General features: G+C 43.9%; 1 protein-coding gene across 2 annotated transcripts in view; it reads right to left on the bottom strand.

Moving 5' to 3' along the window:
* Mep1a (meprin A subunit alpha) overlaps window positions 1-9,740 on the bottom strand; it is a 33,933-nt gene extending 24,193 nt beyond the window's left edge. Inside the window, exons 1-4 of one of the 2 annotated variants that reach the window (XM_040729443.1) lie at window positions 9,543-9,740; window positions 6,253-6,277; window positions 6,125-6,172; window positions 714-754 (exon numbers count right to left, since the gene is read on the bottom strand). In XM_040729443.1, coding sequence (XP_040585377.1) covers window positions 714-754; window positions 6,125-6,172; window positions 6,253-6,277; window positions 9,543-9,566 — 138 coding nt within the window. In that variant the 5' untranslated portion in view covers window positions 9,567-9,740. Of the gene's footprint in view, window positions 1-713; window positions 755-6,124; window positions 6,173-6,252; window positions 6,278-6,363; window positions 6,513-9,542 lie in introns of those variants that run through there. The other variant, XM_005072440.3, reaches the window with a different exon arrangement.
* Window positions 9,741-16,386: the final 6,646 nt, after the last annotated feature.

Raw genomic sequence — 16,386 nt, 5'->3', positions numbered from 1 at the left:
TAGAAAGGGACTAATGAAAATACAAAATAGAGGCCTAGAGGGAGAAGGTGGGTGGGGTAATGGAAAACCAGAGATATGAAGGGGAATACAAGGGATGGAGGGGTTCATACACGGATGGGGATTGGGGAGATGGGGAAGAGCAATGGGTGGGAAGGAGAGCCAACCAAAACTAAGTATATATGAAAAATGCCATAAGGGAAACAGCCACTTTGTAAGCTGATTAAGTGATGATACCAAAATGGAAAACAACCAAAGAACAACACAGAGTCTGAGAAAACCAGTGACCAAGACTACCTTTGTAACCCTCACTCAACTCACACCACAGAGATAACTCAGAGCATTTATTTTGTCATTATAAAAACAACAGGAACGCCTTAGAGGTAATTTTTGGGGACCCAGGGGCATTCAAAAGAACTAAATAAAAGGGCCAGGTAACTGTTAACTCTGGCACACCTACAAATATACTGGAGCACGTCCTTCCTATTCTTTGTTTAATTGGGAAAAATTGGATAAATAAACTACTTGATAGTTGCATATTTTCTGCTCTCTTTGGTGTTTTTTATTACTATCCACTCTGAGGAAGTTCTTATGGCTACAGATTATATGTGAATCTTTGCTCCCTTTCCACAGTGGCCATCACTGAACCCAAAGCCCAGGTTGGGCTCCAGGGGTGTCACAGTTCCCAGGGCACAATTATCATTGGTAGCACTCACTGGCAGAACGATGTCCCCTTCAAAGAGGTTCAGGCCTGCAGCTGGGAGGATTTAAAAACAAAAGGATATTTGAAATGAACATTAATAAAAGACATGTCACAGTAAAATTAATCTTTGTTATTGTGTATCTTTCATCTCATGCAGTCATTTGTCTCCTTTTGAAATTGTGATTTTTTTCCCTCTAATTGAGTAAATGTGAACAGAAGTGTTATATATTGATATGGTGTCTTTTCAATTTTGGAATAAAAGCTCTTCTCCAAGAACCTTAGAACTGGGCATGGAGAGATGCCTTGGTGGTTAAGAACACTGGCTGTTCTTGCAGTGGACCTGGGTTCAACCCCAAGCACCCACTTGGCAACTCCCAATCATCTGTAACACCAGTTCCATGGGGTCCAACACCCTGTTCTGGCCCTTGTGGGCCCCAGGCATGCATGTGGTGCACATCCATACCATAAAATTCAGTTTAAACATCTGTACATATAAAATAATAATATTTCTAAAATAACCTTATAGCTAAGATGAATTAGAAGGGATAGTGTTGATCACAAACCCTAAACCTTTCCTTCTTCAAAGGAAGAAAAGGAGCCATGAACCAGGAGGCCATTGTCCAAGTGGGTATTACAGCTGGTGTCCCACCCCTGCCCTTCATGTCCCCATCGTTGTCCCTGCCCCCCCACTTCCCATAGGTAAATGCATTGAGTTGATTTCATCCTATGAGGAAGATGGCAGCCTCCAAACCTAAACCAGGGGCAGTAATGATGGATACCAGGGGATCATGTGCAGGTCTACTCAGGGTGATATCTCAAAGCCCTGTTTTTCAGATGCTTAGCATAACAGACCCACATACACTGCTTAAATTACTTAACCCTGACCTCAAAGGACTTCTGAAAATAAGATTCTTAAAGGAAAAGACCATGGGAAAACTTCCCAAGCATTTAAAGAACACCACTTACCTTTTAAAATAATGTTTAGTTTATCCATTTTAATTTTACAGTATTAAAAAGGCACAACCTAAGCTGGGTGGTGGTGACACACACCTTTAATCCCAGCCCTTGGGAGGCAGAGGCAGGTGGAGCTCTGTGAGTTTGAGGCTAGCCTGGTCTACAGAATGAGTTCCATGACAGGCTTCAAAGCTACACAGAGAAACTCTGTCTGGAATCCCCACCCCTGCCCAAATGCATGACCTAGGCCTGCCTGGGTTCAAGTCTTGGCCTTGAATTAATTATCATCATGTTATTTCCTTAACTGTAAGAGTAACCACAATGTTCTGAATTGTATAGACCTGGGGAATTAAATGATAACACATATAAAGGTGCTTTAAAATGTGCTCCAAGCAGAAATGCCTAATAACCAGTCACGTCATGCAGACTTTACTCCCAGCACTCAGGAGGCAGACGCAGGTGGATCTCTGTGAGTTCGAGGTCAGCCTGGTCTACAAAGCAAATTCCAGGGCAGCTGGAGCTACACAGAGAAACCCTGTCTCAAAACAACAACAAAATCAAAATAATACAAATAAATACCTAATGATCACTAAATGTTAACACTGACCACAAGACATCACACTCTTCCCCCTAGGTTACTGAGTTAGAGTGTTCTGTCTACTCTTGTTTTTTAACACAATTTCATATGGCTCAGATTGAGTATGGCCTGTCCACATGGCCAAGGATGGCCTTGAACTCAGATCTCCCTGTCTCCATTTCCCCAGTGCTGGGGCCACAGTATTGGCCATCACACTTCTGTTGGTTTGAATTCATATGGCCCCATAGATTCATGTGTTTTGAGTGCTCGGCCCATAGGGAGTTACACTATTAGGTATGGCGTTGTTGGAGTAGGTGTGGCCTTGTTGGAGGAAGTGTATCACTGAGGAGGTGGACTTTGAGGTCTCATATAGATGCTCAAACTATGCCCAGCGTGGACACGGTTCACATCCTGTTGTGTTGTGGAATATTATTTCAACTAATCAAAGATGTGTTACATTTGTTTAGGCAGCATTTGTTTAATGATGTAAAGATTGTGTTTGGTTATGTAAAGATGTGGTATATCTGTTTCATCTTGCCTGCCTAAAGTACATGGTTGGTCTCATAAAATGCTGAATGGCCAATAGCTAGGCAGGAGAGGGGTAGACGTGGCAGCCAGGAAGAGAGAATAAACATAGGAGAAATCTAGGCTCAGGAGAGGAATGAGAGAAGGAGGAGGAGAGACTAGGGGATACATCCAGAGTCAGAAGCCAGGCAGCTGCCGGCCAGCCAGACAAGAGAAGCAGAGAAAGTAAGATATACAGAAGAAAGCGAAAAAGGCCTGAGACAAAAGCAGGTAAGCTTCTGTAGTAAAGGAAACCACCAAAATCACAAAGTTCGTGAGGATGTAATTGAACAAGGAGGCCAAGTTCCAGCCTCAGCAATCAGCTTCAGCCATGTGGTTCTGGCTTTATAGTCAAGGATTAAAGAAAGGGATTACAGACTCTCCCACCAAAACAAAGGAAACCACTGAGGCTGGGTGTGTGGCAGCGGTGTCCTGCATGGAGGCCGAGGGAGGTCGTTGTGCAAAGCTGTAAATGCGAATCCTGGGTTGCCTTGGAGACCCCAAGATGCTGGAGATGACAGAACCCTGGGATACCTGCTGAGGAGAGTTGCTAACAGGGAGCGGAACCAGCCCAAGTGTGCTGCTGTCAGCAAAACTTAAAGGAGTTGGATATCTGGAGAGGGTTTTGACATCAGCCATGGAGATGCAGAGCTTAGAATTTGTTCAGCTGACTGGGTCTTGCTTTGGTCCAGTGTTTCCTCACTCTCCTCCCTTTCCTCCATTCTGAAATGGTACTGTATATCCTGTTGGAAATATGTGATCTGCTTTTTGATTTTGCAAGGGATTACTGTTAAGAAATTGCATGAATCTCTGATGAGACTTTGAACTTTGGACTTTGATTGTTGAGACTGTGATAAACTATGGGAACTTAGAAGTTAGACTAAATGCATTTTGCATTGTGTGTGGCTACAAGCCTATGGGAACTAGGGGGTGGAATATGGTTTGAATAAATATGACCCTATGGACTCATGTGTTTTTGGGTGCTTGGCCCATTGAGAGTTATACTAGTAGGAGGTACAGCCTTGATGGAATACGTGTGGCTTTGTTGGAGGAAGTGTGTCACTGTGGAGGTGGGCTTTGAGGTCTCACATATGTTCAAGCTATACCTGTTGTGCATACAGTCCACTTCCTATAGCCTGTGGATCAAGATGTAAAACTCTCAGCTCCTTCTCTGGCACTATGTTTGCCCTAATGCTGCCATGATGATAACAGACTTAACCTCTGAAACTGTAAGCTACCCCAACTAAATGTTTTTTTTTTTTTATCAGAGTCGCTGTGGTCATGGTGCCTCTTCACAGTAATAGTATCCGTAACTAAGACAAGACCCACTATAGGGGTGCTGAGGATCAGACTCCACATGCTAGGCACCCCTACCAACTGAGTTACTTCCCCAGCCTGATGACTCCATCTTTTGTAACCTCATGGACAAGCAGTATTACCTTTAAAACATAGAAAGCTTCAGATGAGATCATTGGATTGCATAGCAATCTGAGGACAACCCTTGGCTTACAAGTAGGAAACCAATCCAGAGACGAATCCCCTATGTAGTAACAGAAGTCTTATTCTACAAAGTATATAGCTTCTTACAAATGACACTTAAGAGGGGTTAGGTATTAGAAGGAAGCATGGCAGCTGGGCAGTGGTGGCTCACACCTTTAATCCTAGCACTTGGGAGGCAGAGGCAGTTGGGTCTCTGTGAGCTCGAGGCCAGCCTGGTCCACATATCAAGTCCCAGGACAGGCTCCAAAGCTACAGAGAAACCCTATCTTGAAAAAAAACACAAGGGACCATGGTTTCACCTGTCCAGGACAAAGGCTGCCACTGCTCTACTCACTTCTGTATGCATACATTCCACAGATGTACTCAACCCTGGTAATCCTGACCTAGTTACATGATAACAGGAAATTAAATAACAACCAGCTGCAAAGCCATTGCAACGTCACCATCAGTAGGAACAGATTTGGAGCTGATTTTTCCATATGGGTGCTTCATGCTAATTCAGCCATACTGCTACCTGGGTCTGCTGTGTGCAAACAGGTGCATTTCCTAGCACTTGGACTGGAGCAGGAAATGGAGGAGGGGCACCCTAGGGAGGAGGAGGAGACCTCTTTACAGCACTGTGAACAGGGTCTCTAACCGTGGAGAGTACCCTGTCCCTTCCCGCAAAAGGGGAAACAGAATTGTCCACATTACAAGATGGTGGTGACACTGGATATGAATGTCTTTGCAAACTCTAAGGTGTTAGTGATCAGGTGTCCCTCCACTGACACCAGTCCCAGTCAAAGATGTCAAGATGCAAAGGCATCTCTGAAATCCCAGAAGCAGAACACAGAAGGAAGACAGGCAACCTCAAAGCCTTTCCTCTCCGTAATGGATGACCACATGGGTTTCCTCAATAAATACATTTCTGAACAAACACTCCAAGCAGAAAAACATTTACCCCCCCCCTCGCCACCTCTCTATGCCTTGTCAACTAGTCACCTCATCACTAGCACATATGACGGACCAGTCCAGGCTTGGGATGTTTCTCCCATTAAGTAGAACTATCTGCTTATTCTGTATAATTTTTAGCAAGTTGAATAATTACCCATTCTTCTTCCCTCTAATTTCAAACTAGAAGATATGAAATCTTCACAAGCAGAAAACTTGTTAGGTTATGGGGTCTTAGATCTAGTAGGGTTCATTATCTCTCTTAGAAAAAGCTGATCTAGGGCCTGGGATGATGGTTCAGTTGGTAAAATGAATGCTGAGCAAGCATGGGGGCCTGGCTTTGAGCCCCAGAACCCAGGCGTACTTTTGATTCCAAAGACAGGGAGACAGAAGCACGTGGACCCTTGGGTCTTACTGACTAGTCAGTCTAATTTGCTTGGCACGACACAGGCCAAAGAGATCCGGTCTCAAAATACGAAGTGGGCAGATCCTGAAGAACCATAGCTAGAACTGACTTCCGTTTTCCACACACATGCATGCAACGGCAATGGCATGAGCGAACACACAATCTAACGCAATCCTCTTTCTCCCAGGCATCATCATTTCCTAGAAACTTCTAATGCCAGTCGGCCCCAATTAACTTGTCTCTCAAAAAGGTAACCCTATCACTGGGCTTGAAATCCTCTCAGGTTAGGCATGCTGGTGCCTATGGATGGACCTGGTACTCTGGAGGCAGAGGCAGAAGGCTGGATGGCTTCCTTAAGTCTACCCCGGGTTACTTTAGCAATTTCCAGTCATCCAGCACTGCACAGAGAGACCTTGTCTCAAATTAGTTAATCAATCAATTAATTAATAAACAAAGGATTTGAAGGTCTCAATATTTCAGAAATCGAGCTCACCTTGGTTGATTTCTGAAATATCCTTCTGTTTGCCATCTATATCGTGGTCTGTCAAAAAATATGAAGAAAAACTGTTACTAACCTTGTTGAGGAAAACTCAGAAAAACTTCATATGAAATGCCTCTTACCATGTTCGTTCAAAAGATGCTTAATCTGGAGGGAGATAAACGTACACAAAGTAGTTAACTTAGGCTAGAGCTGATGCGGTTAAATTTCCATAGAAGTAGACACCTGCTTACCGATACAGCTGCTATGTGGGCAGAAAACAAGATCAGAAAGAGAACACGGGCAGGTCTCGTCCAAGGCATTGTTGCAAATGAGCTGGATGTAGCAAAGACTCCTTGCCATAAAAGCCTACCGGACCTTGCTCTGACTGTTACCGAGGGAACTTTGGCCCTTCTGAAGGTACTGTATTGCCTAGTAATTACAGTCTGCGAGAAAGAATGACACTTTCAGGATGAGAACAAAGAAGCATGCTCTAAAAGCTCATGACCCAGGGACTGGGAGAAAGTTTGAAAAATTAGTAGTGAAATGAATATACGATAGCCATTAGGGACAGAATTGTGTATAATCCTCAAAGTGATAATACTATATGTCGACAGTCAAAGACAAACTAAGTTTTATGGAATTGTTACAAATTACATTTATGACACATCTTTTCTCTCTCCCTACTTTCTCGTTCTTTCTCCATATTCTCTCTCATCTATAAAAATAAAATATTAATGACTAGTCTGATGTTAGTCTCTAAGTTCAATGCCATTTCAGTAAAGATCCTCCAAATGTTCTCATGGGGGCTTCAAAGGTTACCTTAGAAATTTACACAAAACAGCAAACCTCCAGGAGTAAGTAAGAAAATGTTGGAAAGAAAGATTAAAGAGGCAGGGATCGATATAACAGAAATATCAAGAACCTTTTCAAAGTTACAGTCATTAGGGAATATCATATGGCCCATAGAAAGATCTCAGGGTTTCTAGAATGGAATAGAACAGAAGACATGCATGTGTATGTGGGAATCAAACCTGCTGGAGGGAAACCTTTTTCACTTTAACAAATAGGAAAATTGCATTTCTGTCTGAGGGATACATTAAACTCTTACCCTGTGGTGTTCAGAAAAATGTAAACTCTATATAAAGGTGGAGAGTCACAAATCCCAAGCTTTGAGGCCAAGTAAAGTTGCATAAATAACAAGAAAAAAAGCTTTAAAATTATAAAGAAAAATTAATTTGGCTATATCAAAATTTAATCTTCTTCCTTTTTGGGGGACAAGGCCTCATGTAGCACAGGTTGGCTCGCTATGTAGCCAAGGATGACCTTGAACTCCTGGTCTTCCTGCTTTAGGCTCTAGAGGGTGGAACCTAAAGATTATTAGCTCTCACCATCACACCCAGCACAACCTTGTTACTGTGGTGCCAGGACTCAGGGCTTCAGGTAAAGGTGTTAATGATTGCTTTTAATACTGGTGGTAGATACTCTTTTTAAAAAGTTAATCTTTGGGCCAAATATCTAGCATAATTAAAGGGCAAGCCACATATAGGAAAGATATATATTCTTCATATAACCGAATAAAAAGAAGTATCCAGGAAAGGTATAGAATTCTTACAGGTCCCGTATGGACTTGATTGCAGATGTTAATTAGTTACCAGCTATTTACAGCCCCACACGTTCTTCATCATCCTTCTGTGTCTAGAGAGTGAGGCAGGAGTCATAAGTCCTTGTTAGAAGGGTTTATGGTTTCCCAGTAAAATGCAAACTCTGGCGGGGCAAAGTCCTTGCTTTGTTCTGTGTGCCCCTAGTGACTGACACACAGTAGACAATGAGTTACTGTGCTTCTAGGAAGAGAAGAATTCACAGTTTTCTCTAAGGTGTTGGATGGAGAGACTTCTGTTGATGTCAGCGAGCATAAGAGGTAGGTGATGGCAGAAGAGAACAGGCAGGTGGAAGGTGACAAAACACCCACTGTGGCCCAGCGCTCTCCTATCTCACTAAAGCCCAGGCCAGGTCCCATGGGGCTGCACTGGGGAACTTGTAAGTCCTCCCCCTTCATCTGCTCCTCGATGGCGTGGTCCCCCTTCTGCTTTCATGCCTTCATTGCCAGGCTCTTTCTGCGACACAAACGGGACCCTGGCTTTGGCTGTCAGCTCTAACACAGTACAGCTGTAGCTCTTCCTGTCAAGATCCTCTCAGTAACAGGGGCTCCAACATATGCAGAGCAAGGCTCATCCGCTTTTAAAACACGTACATCTGTGTGTGCAGATGTGTGCACGTAAGTGCAGGTGCCCTCAGAAGCCAGAAAAAGGGGTCGGATTCCCCTGGAGCCGGACTTACAGGCCTGTGTGAGTCGCATAATGTGGGTGCTGGGACCCTAATTTGGGTTCTATAGAAGAGCCATGGTTTATGTTTGTTTTCTATTGAATATAGATTTTTCATACAGTATTTATTGATGTTTCCCTCGCCCAACTCCTCCCAGGTCCTCCCCACGTCCCAACAAACCCAAATCCACACCCCTTCTTTCTCTATCTCATTAGAAAATAAACAGGCAGGAGCTGGAGAGATGGCTCAGAGGTTAAGAGCACTGACTGCTCTTCCAGAGGTCCTGAGTTCAATTCCTAGCAACCATATTATGGCTTACAACTATCTATAGTGAGATTCGGTGCCCTCTTCTGACATGCAAACAGAATACTATATACATAATAAATAAATCTTTAAAAATATGTTTTAAAAAGAAAATAGGCACTATAAATAAATAAATTTCCAAAATATGACAGAACAAGCAGGAAAAAAAGAGCCAAAGAAAATGCACAAGAAACATACAGATACAGAGACACACACATTCTCACACTCAGAAATCCCACTTAAACACAAAATAAAAAAATTTAAAAAAACATACTATATAAGCAAAAGACCTGTAAGACTCCTAAGAGAAAGCTATAGTTTTCCCTTTGTAAGCAGTTATCAATTGAAAATGGTTCTGGGATGAGGGATGGTGCCTTGTGTCCACTTCTGACCTCGGGGCTGGGACCCCATCCAGCTCAGACGTGTGCATGCAGGTCCTATGCATGCTGTCACAGCCTCTGTGACATATGTGCATCAGTCCTGTTGTATTAAAAGGCCTTGTTTATTGTGTGTCTTACATCACCACAGGATCTAACTGCTTTGCCACCTCCTCTTCCATAGAGTTCCCTGAGCCCTGAGTGGGCCGCTTTGATGGAGATATCCCATGTAGGACTGAGTGTTCCAAGGTCTCGCACTCTCTGCACATCGTCGAGCTGTGGGTCTCTGTATTTGCTCCCATCTGCTGCAGGAGGTAGCTTCTCTGACGGCGGCTGTAGAAGAGCAGCGTGTCTGCAGGGGCTCTCTAGAGAAACAGAGCTGTTAAAATACATCTATTTATTAGAACAGAATTGTTAGAATGGCTTACAGGCTGTGGTCCAACAACGGCCATCTCCTGGTGGCAAGGTCAAGAATCCAGTAGTTGTTCAGTCCATGAGCTGGATGTCTCAGCTAGTCCTCAGATCTTGAAGAAGTAGGTTTAACACCAGCAACATGATGTCTCCACAGCAGGACAGAGAGTGGCTGAGCACAAGCAGCACGCAGGGTCTCTTCACTTAGTCATCCCTACTTGCTTACTGCAAGACACCTCAGCCCAGCCGAGTCACGGGGCAGATCCCAGCCATCGGCAGACTCTGGATACCCATCCTAGAGCTGGGAGGCTTGGGCTCCAGGGCCTCACACCAACAGTTTTCTAAGAAAATTAAAACTCCAAAGAGACTGTTCTTACAATACAGAGTCCTTGCCAGACTCCTCTAAAACTTGCTAAGTTTGGATTTCTGAGCCTGGAATTTGGAAAAAATCAGATTCAAGTCAATGGGTGAGAATTAGGAATCTGCATTATTTTTCTCCCAACAGAATATTTTGATTGATTGTTTGGAAAGTTTAGACAGTGCATACTGATGATGCTTGCTTCCCATTCCACTCAGGTCCACCCTCCCACGCTTGTGCCCTCCCCCACAAAAAAGAAAAAAAGTGCTCAAGTCCAGTTTGTGTTGCCCGTATACTCACTGGAACAAGGTCAAACACTCAGTGGCAAGCCCCTTAAAGATAACTGAGTCTTCCCCCCGCCCCTCTCTCTTCCAGAAGCCGTCAGCTGTGAAGAATAGCTCTTCAGCATCTTTATCACAAGTTTTAAGGGTTCTTTCAATAGCTGCCTGTCTGTCTTCCTGGCAGGGACCCAGCTGGACTGGGTATCTGGAACAAGTGTCTAAACACATGGGGATGGGTGAGGAAAACAGAGGCCCAATTGGGCCAGGCTTTTGTCACAATGTGGTTCTGAGGGAGAAGATGTCTGTTTTTTCTCTTGCCTCAGAAGTGAGGGTACAAGGAAGCAAGCTCAATCGCAAAGAGGACACTTAATTACCTCATATAAAGTACATTTCTGGTCATCCAAGGGTTCTTGGATTTTGAAGCATTGTATGGCGGGAGAGAGTATTAGTCACACAAAAATTGGTCTCAGGGCCACTGACTGGCAATAAGGCCAAAAGACTGATGAGATCCCTCTGAGGAAGACATTGGACAGATTGGGTGGGGTAGACTTCAAAGGGGTTTTTCTTCTCTGTGTGTGTGTGTGTGTGTGTGTGTGTGTGTGTGTGTGTGTGTGTGTGTGTGTGTGTGTGAGTCCTAGGAAGCATTACTCAGCTTTGAAGTCTTAAATGGAAGCAAGATGATGGCTAAGTCACCCACAGAACTCGATCCAGAGAATGGAGGGGTTCAGCCCTCGAACAAAACAGATGTGATTAGGAATCCCACTGCCCTCAGAAAGCCACAAGGTTGGGTTGGAGTCAGCTAACTCTTCTGTGCGAGCAGACAAGGGCTCCGTTCCCTACAATCCCACCACCTGCACTCTCAGTAGCACAAGTTCAGGTAACAAGGAGAGGTTAAAGGAGTCCCTGCACAGGGGCAGCGATGAGGGTTCTCTCTGGGTAATTGGTCCAGGCCGGTGGATTAGGCAAGGAGATGTCCTAAATTATAGCCGCAGGCTCAATGCAAGTGTTTCCTATAACTCCACCATCTAATGACGGGTGGGGGGGATGGGGGGGAAGGAGGAGGACAGGCCAGCTGCTTTTTAAAACACTGCCACATCCCACACTAATGAGGGCATCTTTGTTCAGTCATGCAAATGTCAGTCACTAATGCCTCTGTGTGGATGGATTGGCTAAATGGCCTCACAAACCAAACAAAGAAGAAAAGTTGTCAGACCTTGGTTATTCAGTTGAACTTCTGGGAATAGCTGATGGCCAACCACTTGCAAAGTTGCTCACCTGAATTTCTTCTCATTGGTGACTAAGGAGCTACCTGTCATATGGCAGCTTATTTACTTTTCTTTCTTTCCTTTTAATTGCAGACAGGATTTCACTCTGCAGCTTTAGCTAGCCTAGAAACCACTATGTAGACCAGGCTAGCCTCAGAATCACAGTCCTCCACCTGCCTCTGCCTCCCAAGTGTTGGGATTAAAGTCCATAAAAGCAACCACTTCATATGGACTGTTTCTCCATCTCCCTAAGAGTCACATGAAGTAAGAATTGTTTCTTTACTTTGATAAAAGCTCTCAGTTTCAACAATACAGGTGCTCATCACCTACAAGACAATCTAAATAAAGAAATAAAGTATTTAACCTACAGGGCCTCTTGTGGCCCAGGTGTCCTCTAATAAATTGCTCAGGCTGGCCCTGAACTTCTGACCCTCCTGTCTGGTGTTACAGGAGTGTGCTTCCACACCAGGGTTACTCAGTGCTAAGGCTGGAGCTCAGGGTCTTGTCTATGATAGGCAAGCACCCTGCCAACTGAACAGAGAAATTATTAATGCTGGCTTTTTCTTCCCATCAGCTAGCTGACTGAGTGGGTCCTTGTCACTGTCACACACTCACCTGTTTGTTCATTCACGCACTGAGACATAAAATGTCGTCACATACCACCCCTGTGTCAGATATGATATCAGAGACATAGAACCTACCATGGAACAGGGTTCCCTCAAGGGTCTTAGACATCTGGGAATGTCTAGATAGCTAGACTTCAGCAGAGTCCAGGATAAAAGGGAACCAACAGGTGATAAACAGAGTAATATATCGTGATGCCTCTGACAGAATTCACAAAAGAACACTGTGGGTTTGGTGGGATGCTACCTGCCAGTCTTAGGAAGCGAAGAGGGTTTTACACATTCGGGTTGAAGGTCAGGTCTTACACATTAGGGTTGAAGGTCAGGTCTTACACATTAGGGTTGAAGGTCAGCTCTTACACATCCGTGGGCTAGGCGACATGTAAATGTGTGACTCAGTCATTCTTTCACTGAATGTCACCTTATCCCAATTCTCAGGGGCCTTGAGTGAATTGAATTAGATGGGTTTCATAACATTTTGTTGATGATTACCTTCTAAACAGAGCAGCCTCCCAATCTGAGGCAAGCCTTGGGTCCCGGGCCAGCATACTTTAGGGAAAACTCACCCATCCACTCCGAATTTAGACCATCAACTGGCTGAGCGGATGGAAGTAATGTCTTTTGAAGACTTTTGCCAGAAACCACACACCCAGAAACAATTAATAAGGCCCCTGTCCTCTATGTGGCTGGGTGCTGAGAGCAAGACAGACACACAAGTGGTCATGGAGCAAAATGAGCTAGGGGCAGCTGCTAGGGATGTTTAGAGAAAAAAGTCACTCTAGTCTCCTCTGGTGACTTAGTTCCCCCAAAGAAGCAAAAATGTGATTTCTCAATTCTCCAATCAATTCTTCACCATGATATATTTTTATTTGATTGTATTTAACCTAGAGTTCAATTTGCCACTAATTTCCAACCCATCCACACAAAAAAGGAACATGCACAGTTACAGATAATCCCTCTTGCCACTGTAACCACGGCAAGTATTTAATATGGTCGCTCATGTGCGCTTAGGTCCATGCTGAATACTGAGGGCTGAAAACCAACGTGAGTACTGTACATGCTTGTCCTCAAGTCCTTTACATTTGTTTCTTTTCTCCTCCTGATAATTCAGCTTCTTTCTTTACTGGGAAGCGAAAAGATGTACCTAACATAATGTTCATTATGGAACAATTTTTGTTTGTTTGTTTTGGTTTGGTTTTTGGTTTTTCAAGACGGAGTTTCTGTGAAGCCTCAACTGTTCTGGAACTAGCTCTGTAGACCAGGCTAGCCTCAAACTCAGGAGTCTACCTCCCAAGTGTTGGGACTAAAGGGACGAGCCATCACATCTCATTGTCTGCTGGGGAAGGGACAGTCACTTTTCTGTGTCAGAGGTGGCTTCCCATGCTCCAATGGATAACACCCATGTGCATACAGACAGCTCTAACTGCACCCAGTGGATTACAACTAATAATACATAAATTAAAAGAACATGAAAATGAGGGGGAGATGTGTTGGGGAATTCGAAGGGGAATGTGGAGGGTGACTCTCAAGATACATTGTATACCTCCATGCCATTTTCATAGAATAAACAAAATGTATCATTTGAAAAAACCTTAGATCAGAAAAGCGTGAATGTCACTGATTACTTATCCAGTTGGAAACCATTGTGCATGCATATTTTATGATAACATAATGTAGATACACTTCCATCTGACCAATAGGGCTTTGGAGGAGTTTTAAGGCTAAGATCTCATCAGTTTTCCTAAATGATCCGTTTTGTGGGTAGCCATCGGTGCTCAGCTCTTAGCAACAAACCCTGAGCATTGGAGTGCTGCCCATGACACTCGCTTTGAATGTCTCAACTTCAAAATACAAAACAGACACACAGAAGACCAATGCTTAAGTTGTTCTCTATTCACAATTCAGAGAAGCTGAATGAAGAAAGCTGGGAAGAAAAGCCAAAAAAAGGCTCATTTGACTCAAATCCCCACTGTTGGAATCCGTAAACATGGCCAAGACATTTTTTTCTTCTTTGTTCATTTTTCTTTTTTCTTTTTATTTATTCTTCTCTCATACAATACACCCTGACCACAGTCTCCCCTCCCTCCTCTTAGTGCCCCCCATCTCCCCTCTCCCCCAGATCCACTGATCTGTTTCCCTTTAGAAAATAGGCCTCCCAGGGATATCAAGTGAACACATACCAAGTTGCAATAAGACTAGACATTGACAAGGCTGGATAAGACAATCGGGGGAAAAGGTTCCAAACAGCAGGCAAAAGAGTCAGACACCCCCCCCCCACTCCCACTGTTGGGAGTCCCATGAGAACACCAAGACATAAAACCATGAGTTATATGCAGAGGGCCTAGCTCAGACCTGTACAAGCTCCCTGATTGTCACTTCAGTCTCTGTAGGCCCCTGTGAGTCCGGCTTAGTTGATTCTGTGGGCTATGTTATCCTGGGTGTCCTCCATCCCTTCAGTTCCTACAATCTCTTCCTCCTCTGTTGTAGAATATTATTTTAAGATGTGTTACATTTGTTTGTGCTGTGGAATTATTTGTTTAATGATGCAAAGATGTATTGCATTCTTCTGTTGCATTTGTTTAACTCTGTGAAGCTGTGCTACTTTGCCTGTCCGAAAGAACTGATTGATTGGTCTAATAAAGAGCTAAACAGCCAATAGCAAGGCAGGAGAAAGGACAGGCAGGGCCAGCAGGAAGAAAGAATAAATTGGAGGAAAAATCTTGGAGGAGGAAGATGAAGGAGCAAGAAAAGAAGGGGCCAGCCACCCAGCTACACAAGATATGGAATAAGAAGTAAAGGAAGGTATACAGAAATAGAGAAAGGTAAAAGAGGCAAAAGATAGATGGGATCATTTAAGTTAAGAAAATCTGGCAAGAAACAAGACAAGCGAAGGCTGGGCATTCATAAGAAAGAATGCCTTCATGTGTGTGATTTATTGGGGAGCTGGATGGTGGGCCCCCAAAACAGTAAAAAACAACCAACATCTTTTCAGCAGGATGTCCTGAGCTCCACCTAATGTCTGTCTGGGGGTCTCAGCATCTGCTCCCATCAGCTGCCTGAGGAAGCCTCTGCGATGACAACTGGGCTAGGCACTGATCTATGAGTACAGCAGAATATCATTAGGAATCATTCATTGACTTTTCTTTTCCAGTTGTGTTGTGTTCTACCCTCGGTCTCTGGGCCATCTAACTTCCTATTCCTGACTATCCAAGCAGTGTCAGGCATGGCCTCCCTCTAATGGCAAGGGCCTCAGGTTAGACCACTGACTGATTGGCTACTCCCACAAGCTCTGAGCCGCCATTGTCCAGTACATCTTGCAGGCAGGGCAGGTTGTGGGTCGAAGGTTTTGTGACTGGGTTGATGTTACCAACCCACCATTGAAATCCTTGCCTGGTTACAGGAGATGACTGGTTCAGGCTCCGTATCCTCCATCATTAGTAGTCCTCACTAGGGTTACCCTCATAAATTCCAGGAAGTTTCCACTGCACTAGGTTTTCACACCCCCCCCAATTCTCCCAATTCCAGTCTCCCTGCACTCTCTTCCTCTGTCCCTCCCTCCCCAACATGATTCCTCCTGTTTCCATCCCCACCTACTCCAGTCTAACCACAAAGTCTATTCTGGTTCCACTTGCCAGGGAGATCCCCAGTAGAACTCTCCTTATTACTTAGTCTTTCTGGGTCTGCAAATTGTAGCATGATTATCCTTTACTTAACAGTTATCCACCTATAAGTGAGGACATGCCTTGTTTGTCTTTCTGAGTATGAGTTGTCTTGCTCAGGGTGATTTTGTTCTAGTTTCATCCATTTGCCTGAAATCATGATGTCATTTTTAATAGCTGAGTAATACTCCATTGAGTAAAGGTACTACATTTTCTTCATCAGATCTTCTATTGAGGGACATCTATCTTGTCTCCAGTTCCTGGCTATCAACAATAAAGCTGCTATGAATATAGTTAGGCAGGTGTCTTTCTGGTAGGATAGAGCGTCTTTTGGGTGTATGCCCAAGAATGGTATATCTGGGACTTGAGATAGATAGATTTCCAACTTTCTGAGAAAGTTCCATATTGATTTCCAAAGTGACTGTACAAATTTGTACTCTCAACAGCAAAGGTTGAATGCTCCCCTTACTCCACATCTTCACCAACACGAGCTGTCACTTTTGTGGTTGATCTTAGCCATTCTGACAGGCAAAAGATGAAATCTCAAAGTAATTTCAATTCACATTTCCCTGATGGCTAAGGATGTTGAGCATTTCTTTAAGTATTTCTCCACCATTGTGATTCCCCTGTTGGGAATTCACTATTTAGATCTGTACCCCATTTTTAATTGGCTTA

The sequence above is a fragment of the Mesocricetus auratus genome, unplaced genomic scaffold (assembly GCF_017639785.1).
Source record: "Mesocricetus auratus isolate SY011 unplaced genomic scaffold, BCM_Maur_2.0 Super-Scaffold_100021, whole genome shotgun sequence".
Classification (NCBI taxonomy): Eukaryota; Metazoa; Chordata; class Mammalia; order Rodentia; family Cricetidae; genus Mesocricetus; species Mesocricetus auratus.
This window is presented reverse-complemented; position numbering and strand designations above follow the sequence as displayed.